General features: G+C 42.0%; 2 protein-coding genes across 4 annotated transcripts; both read right to left on the bottom strand.

Moving 5' to 3' along the window:
• Nucleotides 1-292: 292 nt before the first annotated feature.
• LOC106586222 (plasma membrane ascorbate-dependent reductase CYBRD1) lies at nucleotides 293-4374 on the bottom strand. Of its 2 annotated transcripts, none has more exons than XM_082968923.1 (4): nucleotides 4215-4374; nucleotides 1534-1742; nucleotides 912-1066; nucleotides 293-797 (listed from the first exon to the last, which is right to left on the bottom strand). In XM_082968923.1, the coding sequence occupies exons 1-4, from the start codon at nucleotides 4303-4305 to the stop codon at nucleotides 512-514; spliced, it is 741 nt and encodes a 246-aa protein (XP_082825049.1). In that variant the 5' UTR covers nucleotides 4306-4374; the 3' UTR covers nucleotides 293-511. The 2 variants fall into 2 exon arrangements, with proteins under 2 accessions (XP_082825049.1, XP_014028734.3); XM_014173259.3 differs by lacking the exon at nucleotides 4215-4374 and adding an exon at nucleotides 2381-2759.
• dcaf17 (ddb1 and cul4 associated factor 17) lies at nucleotides 3103-15200 on the bottom strand. Of its 2 annotated transcripts, XM_014173258.3 has the most exons (15): nucleotides 15124-15200; nucleotides 9587-9741; nucleotides 9398-9501; nucleotides 9203-9293; nucleotides 8686-8822; nucleotides 8448-8526; nucleotides 8221-8310; nucleotides 6417-6524; nucleotides 6179-6281; nucleotides 5901-6043; nucleotides 5353-5462; nucleotides 5109-5193; nucleotides 4872-4955; nucleotides 4576-4731; nucleotides 3103-4384 (listed from the first exon to the last, which is right to left on the bottom strand). In XM_014173258.3, the coding sequence occupies exons 2-15, from the start codon at nucleotides 9704-9706 to the stop codon at nucleotides 4268-4270; spliced, it is 1527 nt and encodes a 508-aa protein (XP_014028733.1). In that variant the 5' UTR covers nucleotides 9707-9741; nucleotides 15124-15200; the 3' UTR covers nucleotides 3103-4267. The 2 variants fall into 2 exon arrangements, with proteins under 2 accessions (XP_014028733.1, XP_082825048.1); XM_082968922.1 differs by lacking the exon at nucleotides 15124-15200 and having other exon boundaries at nucleotides 9587-15116.
• Nucleotides 15201-15449: the final 249 nt, after the last annotated feature.

Below are 15449 nucleotides of genomic sequence, written 5' to 3'. Positions count from 1 at the left end.
TTGAACAAAGTAATGAGGAACTTTGTTTGCCTATTATTGCCTTTAGGGAGGCCTGTATGTAATATTACATGATATAATTGGATTATAATGGATTCACCTCTCACATCCCTTCCCTAAAGATGTGTTGGTTCTGTAATCCCTCCCTTAAATGAAAATAAAAACACTGAAGAATACTGTATGTATTCGTTATAAAAGCTATACAAATGTAAAGAATATGTATTTGATTATTATTTTTCTATACTTCAATAGGCTAGTTTAATCCTTTATCAAATCATTATTCAACGATATCAAATTGAGCTGTGTAATTTATTTGTAAAAAAATTACAAAATAAAATAAAATGCTTAAAGGTCAACATTCTGGAATGGTTGGGAACAATTCCTCAAGGTGCTATTTGGAACAAAGGTTATTACAAAGGTTTACATTTGCTTTGGGACTGCCAGAACAGTAGATCCATGCAACTTTTTAAAGCATCAACAAACAGACAGAATCAGCAGTTGGTTTTCATGTTACTCAGTTGACCTGTCCTGAGTCCTCCAATTTACCACTCCTTCTCCTGGCATCTCCATTGCCTTCGGGGTCAATCGGGTCAGTTTGTTGTGACAGGGCAGTGCCCATTTTGGTGCCAGCTGACCCATCCCCGTAGGTTGGCAGGGAGCGTAGGACCTGCTCACTGGGGCGTTTCCAAGAGGGGCGAGTAACGATCCAGAGAATTATTGCGCCAAAAACTACTATCAGTACTCCCAGCACATTTACAAAGTTGGCCTCTGGGGGAGAGTCCTTGTACTTGGGATATTTCCTGAGAGACAAAGAAGAGAGAGTTACCTATAGCTGTAATACCATTTTACGAAATGAGGTCTCTAAGTACCCAAGTTTACTATATTTCTCTGATTTCCTGCCTTGTAATACTTACAGGCCAAAAATGAGCTTCTCTGTGATGCCCATGAGTGCTGTGGTTATGACACTGGCAAAGATGAACAGGCCACTGTAGACGTGCAGGGGCATAAATGCTGCTCTCAGGTATATCGGGGTGATGGGTATCAAGTATATACACACTCCCAGAACAAGCTGCTCAGTAAAAGAGGAAAGATCAGGAAACTCTGTCAAGCATTGTAATAAAGAATGGCATGTGGTATACCTACTGTGCCATAAAATGCACTTCATAAACAGTCTTTATAAGCATCCATGCATAGAACTCTAGTTATGTGGTAGGGGGGAAAATATGAATAATGCTTTATGACAAAGCTTTATAACAATGTAATAGATATTATGAAGCAATCATTATGGACAGTTCTATAGCGTAATACTAGCCCACATTCAGTGCATGACTTGGGAAGGCGCTCACCGGAGCAGAGTACCGGCACCTCAAATGTTCTACTGCTTGAGCTCCTGTTCCTCTTCTAAAATATTAGCTCAAAAGTATTGTTGAGCTCCCGCCCATAAATATAAACAGTACCGGCACACAAAATGAGTACCATAACCTATTTCAGTCCAAGTCAAGCACTGGCTATATTATATATTTGAGGTGTGCTTACCTGTAGTGAATATAGTATCACCGCTGCTAGCCCCACCCAGCTGTGCAGGCTATACATGTTGGGGATGTTTTGTGCATTGTGGAAGTCAAATACTGCTACCAGAGATATGACAGCGAAAATGAAGGCCAATATGTTTAAGCTGGCATGAATAAACTTCATCATTAACTTGCTGCACTTCCAGGTCCATGGCAACCTATACACCACAATGGCTGAAACAGAAGAAGAAAAAAAACACTTATTCAACTTATTAATCATGAAAATGCATTCACTTCACAGTAATTGAATGGGAATAATACACCCTCAAGGATGAGCAATTCCTGCTATAAATACCAGATGTTGCAACATCCTGTTTTGACAGAATCGCTATGAGGTATACTTCTATTTAACTAATGTAAGTGCATACCAATCAAAGTTGCTGTGTCATTCAAGTTAATTAGCCTACACTAAAGGAGGTACTTCACGTGAAATAATGCAAATGAGTCTGGAATGTACTTTTGTAAATTATCAAAGGGTGCTATTGTTTTGGGCTACTCTGTCAGTAACTTTACTCCGAAATGCATCAAGGTAACAAATTACAATAGTGCACCTAACGTTTGTCTGCAAAAAAGTCGATAACAGGCTATTTCTACTAAACATTGACACGTTTAATAATGTATATTTCGTTCAATAACAGTAGCCCCTGACGTTACAGCCTTGCAAAACAGACTAATCTGTTCCAAGATTGATTCATTCCCAAACTTCACTGCTTGTTGAAATAACGTAACATTTTAATGTATTGACAGACCTCCATCGCTTCAGATTTGACTGAATTATGTATGTACAGAAGAGAGAAAAACAAACTTCTCACCAATTCCCTGCATAAAAATGAACCCGGTAACCATTAAAACAGGGTGCCAATTGAATTCCGCAAATTCTCCATCCCATGCTAAACCTTCCTTGAAGTAGAATACCCATCTCAAAACAAAAATTGTCGACACAAAACCAACGGATACAGCGGCCGACAGAGCGAACAGGAACTGCTTGAAATTCTCCATCGCCATCTCCGACGAACGCACTCCAACACTGGACTAGAGGAATTTCAAGAGGTTACTCAGGGGGGATGGGTCATGACTCTTCTTCATAACAGAAGGTCTGAATGTTTTTAACTACCAGTTTTGTAACCGCAGGTTGTTACAAAAGCGCCAGCCCATTCCCGCCACCATTTCTTAAAATATTTTTTATGTCGATATTAACTCAAACTTTCATGGTATGCAAGTCAAAATGTTGAGATATGTATTCGAAATTACGAGATATGCAAGTAAACATTTCTAGATACTAAGTCGAAATGTTGAGATAGACCATAATCATAGGATATGCTTCTTCATTTGGAGCATTGTGTGGTGATTTCAGAGGTGGCACCACAGGTCCCAAAGCCAGTGGTTGTGGTGGGGGGGTGGGATTGTTTTCCTGATCTGGAGGGTTTACCTAACCAGGTAAAACTCTTGCCCCTAGTTGTAGACCAGTGTATGACAGAGTTCAAAAGGTACTTGCACACAAACTATGAAAAGGAATAACCCAAGGAGGCCAAGATGCAAAAATAATATACTTAATTTAATCCATGCCCGAAAGAATACAAAAAGGGTGGCAGTGCAAGTTGTTAAAAATAAAACCAAATATAGTAATAAAGTAAAATCAGCTCTTAAAACGGTTTTATATGGGCTGTTACGGGACCAGATTTGTTGTAAATCAGGTCATACGTTATTAAAAACTCCTGGCCCTAGGGAGGACTTATTTACACAAACTGCGATTAGACAATATAACAAACAGGGCTGAGCTTGCTTCATGCAGGGTTGCATTATGTATGCCTTTGCATCTGTAATTAGAGTTACTCACACCGTATGTCTTCGCTATTGTGTTAATTCCAGTCAATCATTTTGGATAGAAAAGGTCTAGCCTAGCCACCTGAAGTCAAACAAATAAATGGGCCTATTTTAGACTATAAATACATAGCTTAGGCTGTAAACACATGACGTTACCGCTTCGTTTCCCCTGGCCAGAGGGGATCAGAGCGCATAGGCTTCTCTAGGCTACCTGCAGCTGTGGTTAGGCTACAGTTGATCAGACTAAAGCACAGATGAATTGTGCACGAGTTGACAAATCATGAGGCAAATCAGTCTTAAGAACAATACTTTGTCCCTCTTTTCAATGCTTTGTGTCAATATTTTTTATAAAGCCGAATCAAAAGTGCTGGGGCAAATTTCAGCTTGCCACACATTTGCCAGCGGCCTTGCTCTGCTGATCTATGCAAAGAAGAAACATATCCTCAATTTTGAGTATATAAAATGTTTGACTTCCATGCATCTTGACATTTATTTTTGGGTGGCGGAAATGTTCACAGCTCTTCTTAGATATTAAATTCACAGCTCTTAAATCCTAAATTCACAGCTCTTCTTAGATGATCAAACATGTACAACTATTTTTATCAGTTAATTTAGACATTTTGGGAATTAATTCATATGTCCTAAAGATAAAAACACAGAAGTAGCCCTGTTAGCCAACAGTTGTATTGGAATAACTATTTCAGACACTTTATTAGAGGACCAACGACATCTTCAAAATAACAGAATGACAACATGTAGTCCTTATTGGGAAAGAAAGTGTAAAAAATAAACTAGAAAAACACATTCAACGGGGCTATTTACTTGAGGAATCTTTTTGAATAACATCATTAGCAATTGGAAGGAATGTCTCAACTTCACTCATCTGCTTGTCCACGACTGATTTTGTAGACATGGCAGCAGAAGTTATTATTCTTCGTCTGTTCAATATGAACAATTGTATCTCTGTCAAAGAACAGCTCGTGGCTGTAAGTCTGAAACAAGAAAAGACAATACATGAATAAATGACTTGGAAAAGGAGAGATTTCTCACATTTTCGTCCTTTACACTAGCCTCGTTCGACCATTGTGATCTTGCAAGCTTACATTCTGTTTAAACAAAATGAGAGTGCAGCGGTCAGGATGGCGGACCAGGCTACATTTACACAATATTATAAAGCACTAACCACATCCCATGACTCCACAAGTGGAACCCTCTTCAGTAACGCTCCAGTGTTGTTGTCATGGAGTCTGACGTGGGCCTTCCCCTCATCCTCCCTGTGGGTCACCTCCACAACAGCCAGAAGGTCAAGCTCATCCTCATACTCCACCATCCGGAATGTCTATGAAGTAGCATGTTGCAAGAGGCATCAACGAAAACACTCACCGGCAATAACCAATATGCCTATATGGAATGCCACTGAAATGTCAGTAAAAGTAATTTAGTCAGGATACAGTCTAAGCCTAATCCTTTAGAATCTACCTCTCGGTCTGGGTCATCATCCAGCTGATAAAATCTTCTCTTCACTGTGCGGCCTGAGGAAGTGACATTGATATGGGAGGCAGCCTATGGTGGATAGAAGACGAGAAGTTTTATGAATCCATCACAGGAAAAGCAGCAATTTTCACCCTTCTATCATAATGATGGAGAAAATATATCTAATTTAAAATGTATTATGACCCATGGTTAAAAAGGTGCCAAAACACTATGTTAACTCACATCGTCTCGGTGAGCTGTGATGGAAAACTCCTTCACTATATCGAACTGTGCATCACTCTCCAGTTCACTCAGAATTTTCAGCACACTGGGGGAAAGTATTCAATATTCAGTAAAGGCAGAAGAGAAACGTCACTGTGTGAAATCTGACTGATGAATAGCACTGACCTAAATACCATAAAGCTGCAGTGTAAAGCATGGTCTTGTGGACAACTTTGTTGGGGGGGGGGGGGGGGTTTAAACTCACTTTATGGTGCTAGGTCCAACATGGATGATTCTTCCTGAGTCATCAGGGTGGAAGTAGATCCAGTCAGACTCCAGAGAACAGCACTTCATGTCTTGTATTCCATGCTTTGCCTATTTAGAAATGCGTACAGTGGGAATATTACAGATATTGACACTGGGTATGACAACTACAGAACACTTTGGACCTTAACTGGATAATTACTTAGCAGAAGCTTTCATTTAAAGCAACTTAGTACCCAAAATATTTGTGAGCCACACATAAATTGACTCAACAACATTGGTGCTGCTAGCACCATGCTCCAACCAGCTGAGCCATCTAAACATCCTTTTTTTGGATAATTTGTGTTTGAGTAATACGTTTGTTGTGTCAGTTAAAGACAAATGCCTCTCAAAGACATCTGTAGTGCTCTGAAACTGACATGCTCAAATGGCTCTGGCACACTAGCAGCAGGATACTTAATATGCTTAAATAGTCTCACAATTCCGGAGACTTATTTGCGACCCATTCGATGCGTAGTGCATAAAGATAGATATGTACAAGTATATTACCAGGGTGTTATCCTTGAGAGAGCAGATGCGGTACGACCCCTGGTGTTTCTTATGGGGTAGGGTGAAGATATAGTGCCATGGGTGGCCTCCGATCTGTACTCCATTATCGAAGCATGACACCTCAAACAGCACTGGGGGGCATTCTGCGGAAAAATTACGAGAGAAAAAAAAAAAAATTCACTAAGGGTCCCCTGAGGCACTTCTGCAGATGGAGACAAATGAATGGTTGGAAAATCTGAGGGACAGAAAGATGGATAGACAGATAAACAATCACCTACCGTTGATGTGGATATTCACTGGAATGCCAAATGGAGCTTCTCCCACAGTTTTACCGCCTTCTGAATGACACGGCTCCCCAAGAACCAATTCCGTTCTTATGTACTGGCAAAGAAGAAAGAACAATCAATAAATGTTTTTTTAGAAATAATGGAACATACAGTATAGTATGTAGACAATCAGAACATTTTAAGAAGCATGCATTAAAACAAAATGTTATTGTTAATCATAAACTCACACCTTATTCAGAATGTCTTCAAAGCTATAGAGTTTCACAGTCTTGGTACTGTGAGAAACTGCAAGGACCCCTTGGGACAGAACTACATCAATGACAGTGCTTCCAAATATCTGAAATGACAGAGACATACAGTGCATTCGGAAAGTATTCAGACCCCTTCCCTTTTTCCACATTTTGTTACATTACATTACAAATTATTCTAAAATGTTTTAACTAGTCCCCTCCTCATCAATCTACACACAATTCCCCATAATGACAACCCAAAAACAGGTTTTGGGACATGTATAAATAAAAACTGAAATATCACATTTACACAATTATTCAGACCCATTACTCAGTACTTTGTTGAAGAACCTTTGGCAGCGATTACAGCCTCAAGTCTTCTTGGGTATGACGCTACAAGCTTGGCACACCTGTATTTGGGGAGTTTCTCCCATTCTTCTCTGCAGATCCTCTAAAGCCCTGTCAGGTTGGATGGGGAGCGTCGGGTTCAATTCCGGGCTCTGCCTGGGCCACTCAAGGACATTCAGAGACTTGTCCCGAAGCCACTCCTGCATTGTCTTAGCTGTGTGCTTAGGGTCGTTGTCCTGTTGGAAGGTGAACCTTCACCCCAGCCTGAAGTCCTGAGTGCTCTGAAGCAGGTTTTCATCAACGACCTCTCTGTACTTTCCTCCATTCATCTTTCCCCTCGATAATGACTAGTCTCCCAGTCCCTGCCAATGAAAAACATCCCCACAGCATGATTCTGCCACCACCATGCTTCACCATAGGGATGGTGCTAGGTTCCCTCCAGACGTGACGCTTGGCATTCCGGCCAAAGAGTTCAATCTTGGTTTCATCAGACCAGAAAATCTTATTTATCATGGTCTGAGAGTCCTTTAGGTGCCTTTTGGAAAACTCCAAGCAGGCTGTCATGTGCCTTTAACTTCTACGTTTGGCCACTCTTCACTGATTGGTGGAGTGCTGCAGAGATGGTTGTCCTTCTGGAAGGTTCTCCCATCCCCACAGAGGAACTCTGGAGCTCTGTCAGAGTGACCATCGGGTTCTTGGTTACCTCCCTGAGCAAGGCCCTTCTCCCCCGCTTGCTCAGTTTGGCCGAGCGGCCAGCTCTAGGAAGAGTCTTGGTGGTTCCAAACTTCTTCCATTTAAGAATGATGGAGACCACTGTGTTCTTGGGGACCTTCAATGCTGTACAAATTGTTTAGTACCCTTCCCCAGATCTGTGCCTCGACACAATCCTGTTTCTGAGCTCTACGGCCAATTCCTTCGACCTCATGGCTTGACAGTGCATGTCAGAGAAAAAAACAACTGTGGGACCTTATATAGGCCGTCAATGTAAATAAGAATTTGTTCTTAACTGACTTATCTCGTTAAATAAAATACAAATATATAGACAGCTATGTGCCTTTCCAAATCATGTCCAATCAATTGAATGTACCATAGGTGGACTTCAATCAAGTTGTAGAAACATCTCAAGGATGATTAATGGAAACAGGATGCACCGGAGCTCAATTTCAAGTCTCATAGCAAAGGGTCTGAATACTTATGTAAATAAGGTATTTCTGTTTTTAATACATTTGCAAAAAATTCTACAAACCTGTTTTTGCTTTGTCGTTAAGGGGTATTGGGTGTAGATTGATGAGGATTTGTAGTTATTTCATCAATTTTAGAATAAGGCTGTAATGTAACAACATTTTTAAAAAGGGAAGGGGTCTGAATACTTTCCCGAATACACCGTACAACAGATAAGTGGCATTACAAAAATACATGACTTAAAGAAACCTTAAGAAACAAAATGTTGCATACACTTTTGTTGATCTCCAGAACGCCCACAAGTTGCAGGGGGAAAACACGGAACACGGCGAGGTACAGCAAGGTGTTTTGGTTGAAACCTGCCTGTGAGAGTCAGGATCGGAAATAAGTGAATACTTCTCAGATTTCACCAGTCACAAAGAGAAACTACATGGAATGGTTCTACTTTACAAAGGCAAATTATAAGATGAATGGGCATATCAGACTCGTGGAAACCACACCTGTCTTGCTGAAGATGTCACTTTATTCTGAATGGACTTGACATAAAATGTCTCCTGCGATACATCCCAGCCAAGGTATCTGAAATAGAAAAAAAGTGTGTCATGTTAAGTAAAATCAGCGGTTACCTACAACAAGAGGAACCCCAGCTCCACAATAATAATAAAAAGAGATCTGTTGGGTTCATGATTTGTGGAAGACATTTTAATTGTAATTAAATCACATTCAACTGCCAATTACCTGAACTTGTGATGTGGGGACAAGTAAACTTTCTCCAATTGTTGTCCTGTCACAGCTGAGAAGCGATACAGACAATTATTGCTAGTCAGGGCCAAGAGGCTAGGTTTTTGATCTGACGGTGTTGGCAACCCTTTGTCCTATGAGGGTAAACATAATGATGGTTAATTAGGATAACACTAGTACAGCACTCTGTTTATAGCATTTCTACTCATTTACTATTACATTTAATGAACTTTATTCATCCCCAAGGGGGCAATAATTCAGAAGTAGGTATAATAGACAACAAAACATGCACTTTATAAATACAAAAAGCAAAGTGCAATACAGTACAGTCCATTCACTAGTCTATAGTCCAATAGGCCATAAGTCCACAGTGATGCTGACGCTGTAGATGTACAGAACTAAAAACTGGAAGTGATATCTATTGACCACTTAGGAATTGTAAGCTGTTGACACCTGTTACATTTCTATATAGCAACAGCGAACTGGCTAAGATGGAAAATATTAATTCACTTACAAGAGGGCACTGGCATAGCAATGCATCTTCAATCTTCTCCGCTTTGGACCGCTTGGGTAATTGATACAGAAGTTGTGGCTCAGATGGAAGGCTGGAAATGATATTTTTTCCATTTTAAAAAGAAGTAACGGTACTCATGTGATGAAACATAACAATGCCACATAATGTAGTTTAAAAATAAAATATATACATTACCTACTGAAGCAGCACTGATAATTTTCAAAATAAATCCTCCCACTCTCATAAAATATAGTGGATTTTGAGGACTTGGTCCAGACTTTGGTGAAGTCTTTGCTGTCCTAGAGTAAATTAATAAGTCATTACTCAGATTCATTTTTGTGGAATTAATATATTCAATTACTTAATACATTGCACTTCACATACCTGGAGGACAATACCCCTGAGAATCTTCAAGTTGAGTTTTGACAAAGTGCCAGCGTCAAAAATGCCCCTCGATCTCAGGTCTAGGTAGGCTGCAACATTTTTCCCTCTCAGCTGAGGCATCACTAGGAGGCGCTCAATGCCCAGGGGCTGGAACACTCCACACAATAACACCAGTGTGTCCAAAACAAAGCAACCGCAGTTCAACTGTTATCCACGTCGGTATTCGATACTCCCAACCATGTCAATGATTCATTTACAACCAAATACTACGTATACACAAACCTCGTCCTTTACAACACGATAATTAAATAGGCATAACTAACTATCACGACTGCTAAAACGACGTGTCCTTAGCATCAGATATACAGTGATCACAAATAGAACGAGCCTTATATTTCACCGGATGTATAAATGTGAAGCATCCGGTTGGCGTTTCCGCTCACTACCAAATATGGGGATGAGAGAAAAACCAGCGGTAAGCAGTGGGAGACGATAGAGCGAGGTGGATTTTGGCCGGCATTCTTCAGATTTCCTCAACGATGAAACATTTGATCTCCATACAGTTTTCAGTTTCCAAAACTAGAATCTGTAACAAACAAAGTGGACTGCGTTTTGTAGACGTTACCCTTCGCCAAAGTTAAAAAAAAACATGTGAATCGTTTAGGAGGGCAAGGGCGAATTGAATTACTGCACTTCACATAGTAGGCGTTCCCCCCAACCCTCCTTCTTCTTTGGTGTAATAGCTTTTGCAACAATTACATGTGCATTCCGCCACCTACTGTACTGGTGGATAATAAAGATCCGAAAAGGAAAAAATGCGGGGTAATTATTATTATATATATCATTTTTTATTCCATACAAATTATCAATAACGACATTTCTATTAAACTAAATCAGCCTGCTTTTTTGTTTTAATCAGGTCCCAACACAGGCCCAGAAGGATCCTGTGATGGTTGGACATTTCCTGGTGACAGTAGTCCTTGCAGTGCTTCTGCGGTTAAGTCTTGGAGGCCCAAAAACTTCTCGGCTGCAGATATAATGATGTCCAGCTTCCTGGAATTCTTGGACATGTGGCCAGTACAATTAATAACTGTGGCTATAAATGGTACAAATCCACCTTCTTCACAATAAGTGTATCCAGAACACTTGATTGACATATAAAATATCTTATTCAGAACTCTCTTCACCGCCTCCACATATAAGATTTGCTGTACAGCCCTGATCCTTGACACCTCAACCTCTTTCACTCTAACAGGGCACTCTGGGAATTCGGAAATGTGATCCCCAACACAGTTGCAACATTTTGCATTCAACTACTCCTGATTGTCAATGTCCAACGTAGCCCTGCTCCGACAATCAAAGCTGTCCACTTCATGCGTTGATAATTTTGCGAGCCACAATGCACGTTCCTTTTGCTCTTTTGATATATACAAGATATCAACACCTTACCGCTCCTGGTTACTGTTTCTGTATGATATGTTAGATTAAAGAATAAAGACAGACACAAATGTCAAGTTCAATAGCCATGTTCAAGTATTGTACAAGTCCCTACATACGTAGTCAGGGGAACAGCACAGCTCGTCAATTACCTATCAACTAAACTCCGTAGCATCATCCTTTTCAATAGAAAGTGCTAACGTAACAGCACAACATTAAGTTCTTAACAGTCAAGTCATAAATGAAAATACATTACATTTTCTTTTTACTTCAGTTGACGTCGTCCTCTTTTTGTTGCTGTTGTATTTAACAGAGGACAGGTTAACACAGTCCCTTGCTTACAAAGTAAGCCTGTCTGGTGGCTTACACAGCCGACCCACCAGTGAGTAAGTATGGGCTCTGACAGGGGTAGGATTAGGGCCACGGCTGGAGAGCTTGGTGGGGTAGAAGCCGCACCCTCAGTTGGCTCATGTCTCAGTTCTGTAGCCCTTGCCCTTAGGCCTGGGACTGTGATCCAGCTCATCTAGGTGAGTGTATGGAGTGTTCTGGTTTGTCTGCTCTGCTATGCACAGATCCACCCAGTTGCGATGAGAGGGAGCCACCGACATCCACCAGGTAAGAACATGGTGCAACTCTCTGTAGTAAAGTGCCCAGCCTACAAAGTCCTGTGTGGTCTCCCGGCAGCAGTTTCATCCTTATCGTTTCACCTCCAGCTCTGGTAGGTCTCGAGCATTCCAGTCTTAGAAGCACTTAGCAAGCTGCTTTCTGTGATGCCAACCATGATGCAGGGCTCAAGTAGCTTGTTGGCTACGGGGGATGGTAGTCTTCACATGTCTGGACAGAAGGCGTTGCGCTGGGCTGCTGTCAATGTTTTCGGTGGGTGTGTTCCTCCACTGTAAGATGGCTTTCCAGGGGTCGTTGCTGTCACGCAAGGCCTTGCGTAACAAGGTTATCCCGTCGAGGGGCCTGTCCACTCCTCTCTGATCTCATGGGGAAGTTTACAACTAGATTTGTTTCCTCCTCTGGCGGCCTTGTATAGTGTTGCACGTAGTCTCGAACCCACCACCGGCCTCGACGAGGCTCATCATGGGTCTGGGCTAGTGTCCCCCCCCTTTGTGTCTCGGGACCCTCCCCACCAGCAGTTGGTGTTGGTGTCCAAGGCACAAACGAAAAGGTCGGAACCCTTTGCACCAGTTGTCAGCTGCCACGTTATTAGATTGGCTGTAACCTTTCAACCAAATCTCCTGGTGTTTGTGCTTCAAAACACCCAGTGACTGTCAAGGTTTGTTCCTCACCACAGCATCCACGTGTGGCAACCGTTCCAGTACCTGCGAACTGAGATGAGGATATCTTTCTACGATATCGCAGAGCGTTTCACCAGTGGAAGTCATAGGGTCAGTTGCGGGACTGACGCCGTTAGTGTCATTGTTAGGGGTTTCAGTCCCCCACAAAGTGGACACTGTATCAGCAGGAGGGCAGAGTACATTCTGCACGTTGATGCTTTTATTCCTGAGATGGCAGCAGTGCTTGCGGAAGTGTCCGAAGGCTACAGTATCAGCTACAGTTTTGCACGACTCCAAGGAGGAGAGAGTTGCTCATTCACAGAGACTGTCGGCTCAAAAATCATGAAAATAATGGTCAATCAGGTTTGCTGATTGAATGTGACGAGATATCGTAATATCTCTTTGGGTCAGATTCTGCACCACAAGGTTTTAAAACGTCTTTTTCCGAAGGGGTGCTGTTGACAGATACCTTTCGTGGATGACTGTGTTGCAGCTAGCATTAGGAGAAAACAGTGTGGTCAGTGGAGAAGGCACTGTGACCTGTGACCATACTTGGTTGGTTTTCCAATCCATTAGTGGGAGTAACTGATCCATCTAGTCTGCTCCAAGTAGCAGGGGTTCAGATTCGAGGCTGGTAACATACACAGGGTGAACAAGCGAAAAGTCCTGGATGTGTAGTTTTAGCATGAGTCTCAATGTGAGAGGCAAGGTAGTCTGAGTGAAACCTCGAAGTGTAGTGTCGCATCGTTCCGTTTTTAACCAACATTTAGCTGGCTTCAAAGCCCTTTTGAGATCATTGAACAACGTTTGAGAGATGAGCGACATTGTTGAGCTCGAATCAATTAGCGCATCACAGGTTTAGCAGTCCTCCAGGACTGTTTCCAGGTATGGGCTGTTTGAGTTGCGTTCTGTGGTCATATTCTCCACAAAGTGGAGTGGTTGTTCGCAACTACGTGATGTGTCATTTGTGTTCATGGTGAAGACAGATCGACTAATCAGGGTTTGAGTGGAATTGGCTATTGCGATGTTATTGACCTTTCACTTCGCAACATTTGTATCAGTCTATAGACAAAGCCTGTGGGCCTGTTCTTTGATCGAGTGGGCCCTGGACGGGGTCTTGAGTAAGAGCGGGAGTAATTTGATTGTTAACGTCCTTGCTAAGGGTCTTAATTCCGGCGGACCACTTGTCCGGCAATTCATGTCTAGTCATAGTGACTTATCTTTTTCCCTTTTCTCAAATTGTATTCCTTGGGGCTCGGGCCAATTGTGGCTACTCTCTGGCAGATGATTACACAGGCTGCTTTATATAACTAACATTTCGTTATTTCTTTATTTTTCCATATTTTCTCATTGTTTCTGTGATCAAAAAATAAAATTAACATTTAAATAAAATTCTTTAAGAGTGCTGTTCAAGTAGTATTTTAGTATTTTGATACTTTGTGCAAACTGATAAGCTTTAAAAACGTTGTGGATGGGGCCTCCTGGGTGGCGCAGTGGTCTATGACACTGCATCGCAGTGCAAACTGCATTGCTACAGATGCTGGTTCGATGCCGCCCGTGACCGGGAGACCCATGAGGCGATGCACAATTGGCCCAGCGTCGTCCGGGTTAGGGGAGGATTTGGCCGGCCGGGATGTCCTTGTCCCATCGCGCTGTAGCAACTCCTGTGGCGGGCCAGGTGCATGCACACTGACACGGTCACCAAGTGTACAGTGTTTCCTCCGACACATTGGTGCAGTTGGCTTCCGGGTTAAGCATGCATTGTGTCAAGAAGCAGTGCGGCTTGGTTGGGTTGTGTTTTGGGGGGACGCACTGCTCTCGACCTTCGCCTCTCCCGAGGCCGTACGGGAGTTGCAGCGATGAGACAAGACAATTGGATATGACGAAAAGGGGGTAATTTTTTTCATTAATTGTGGATGGGTATAATTTGTATGTATAAAATGTATAATTGCAATATTTAAAATTACTAATTGGGTAATTTTGTATACATTTATTTAAAATTGCATTGGGCCGCTTCTGGGGGGATTCTGGTAAGATGCCGGCAAAGTCGGGTGAATTCCGGGAGATGGAAACGGGCCGATGTACTTGGGCCGATTCTGGGCAGTCCTTCATTTTGATTCCGGGCCGTCCGACACCCGATTCTGGCCGATTCAATCAGTTCCGCCCCCCGAAGAGGGCCGCTTCTGGGCCAATTCCTCCTTGCTAGCTGGGGCGCTGTAGTGCGCCCAAAGTCATTTTCCAGTGTTTGTCTCCATTATTTATTGATGTGCATCAGTTCTAGAGTATGTTGTTTTATAGAAAAGGTTTGGAAATAGGTGTCTCCATAATGACAATCTAAATAGCCGACCTACAACTGGTAAAACAATTTTTTTTAAATGTCACAACGTGCGCGTGTGCTACTCTCTCGCTCATGTGACTCAGCCAATAATTGTAGTGCTCTCTCAACATAAACACCCTTCCGGCTCTCCCCACAACTCACTCACTCAGCAACAACCCGTCTCATTGCCTGATAGTCAAGAGCAGGTCACCGTGAAATATACATATTTTAAAGAGAAATGCCTTGGCAGCCGCGGTGCAACTTAGAAATAGCCCAAAAACCCGCAACCAATACATTTTCACCCGAGCCAGATAGCTGCCAAAAGGTTGAACGTACATATCGTTAGGATCTTAAGAAAATCCATACCTAAATGAATGCATGAAACAGGAAACATAAATGTGAAAGTTCATCTGTGAACATACAAACACCATGTTACGATTACGGACTAACATTTTAGGCTTGAACAAATCTTGTGTTGCAATTCTGACATACAATAATACCTTTCAGAGTTTTGGCAGTTTCATCTCACCAACAAAAACATCCACCAAACAGCCATTGAGGAGTGCTACTCGAACAAGCATAACATATTATAAAAAAACAGAAGTCAGGGAAACCGGAAAGAGGTATCCTGCCCATTTTCAAGTTAAAAGTCTCCATTCTCTATTACTTCTCAGTTGAATTTACTTCACATTTAGCAAGCGAATGTAATGGATGTGTTTGCCAGTGCCAGTGTAGATAGCACTAGCTGTATTATACCTACAACAGGGAAGTTTCAGTTCGCTAGTTGTTTCTCTACAGCATGGACATATCTCTGGGTGACATGGAC

Source organism: Salmo salar, chromosome 25, assembly GCF_965601325.2.
Source record: "Salmo salar chromosome 25, fSalSal1, whole genome shotgun sequence".
In the NCBI taxonomy this organism is placed as follows: domain Eukaryota; kingdom Metazoa; phylum Chordata; class Actinopteri; order Salmoniformes; family Salmonidae; genus Salmo; species Salmo salar.
Note: the sequence above shows the minus strand (reverse complement) of the source record. Positions and strands in the feature narration are given on the sequence as shown.

What these genes read in the sequence shown, in the direction of transcription:
- LOC106586222 (XM_014173259.3), bottom strand. Translation starts at nt 2,573, where the DNA reads ATGGCGATGGAGAATTTCAAGCAGTTCCTGTTCGCTCTGTCGGCCGCT. An exon ending in CATTTTTATGCAGGGAATTG is followed by an intron (nt 1,743 to 2,380) that starts GTGAGAAGTTTG and finishes CTTCTGTTTCAG; the next exon opens with CCATTGTGGTGTATAGGTTG. An exon ending in GAGAAGCTCATTTTTGGCCT is followed by an intron (nt 798 to 911) that starts GTAAGTATTACA and finishes TTTGTCTCTCAG; the next exon opens with GAAATATCCCAAGTACAAGG.
- dcaf17 (XM_014173258.3), bottom strand. Translation starts at nt 9,706, where the DNA reads ATGCCTCAGCTGAGAGGGAAAAATGTTGCAGCCTACCTAGACCTGAGA. An exon ending in TCAGGGGTATTGTCCTCCAG is followed by an intron (nt 9,502 to 9,586) that starts GTATGTGAAGTG and finishes AATTTACTCTAG; the next exon opens with GACAGCAAAGACTTCACCAA. An exon ending in GTTGGACCTAGCACCATAAA is followed by an intron (nt 5,194 to 5,352) that starts GTGAGTTTAAAC and finishes ACTTTCCCCCAG; the next exon opens with TGTGCTGAAAATTCTGAGTG.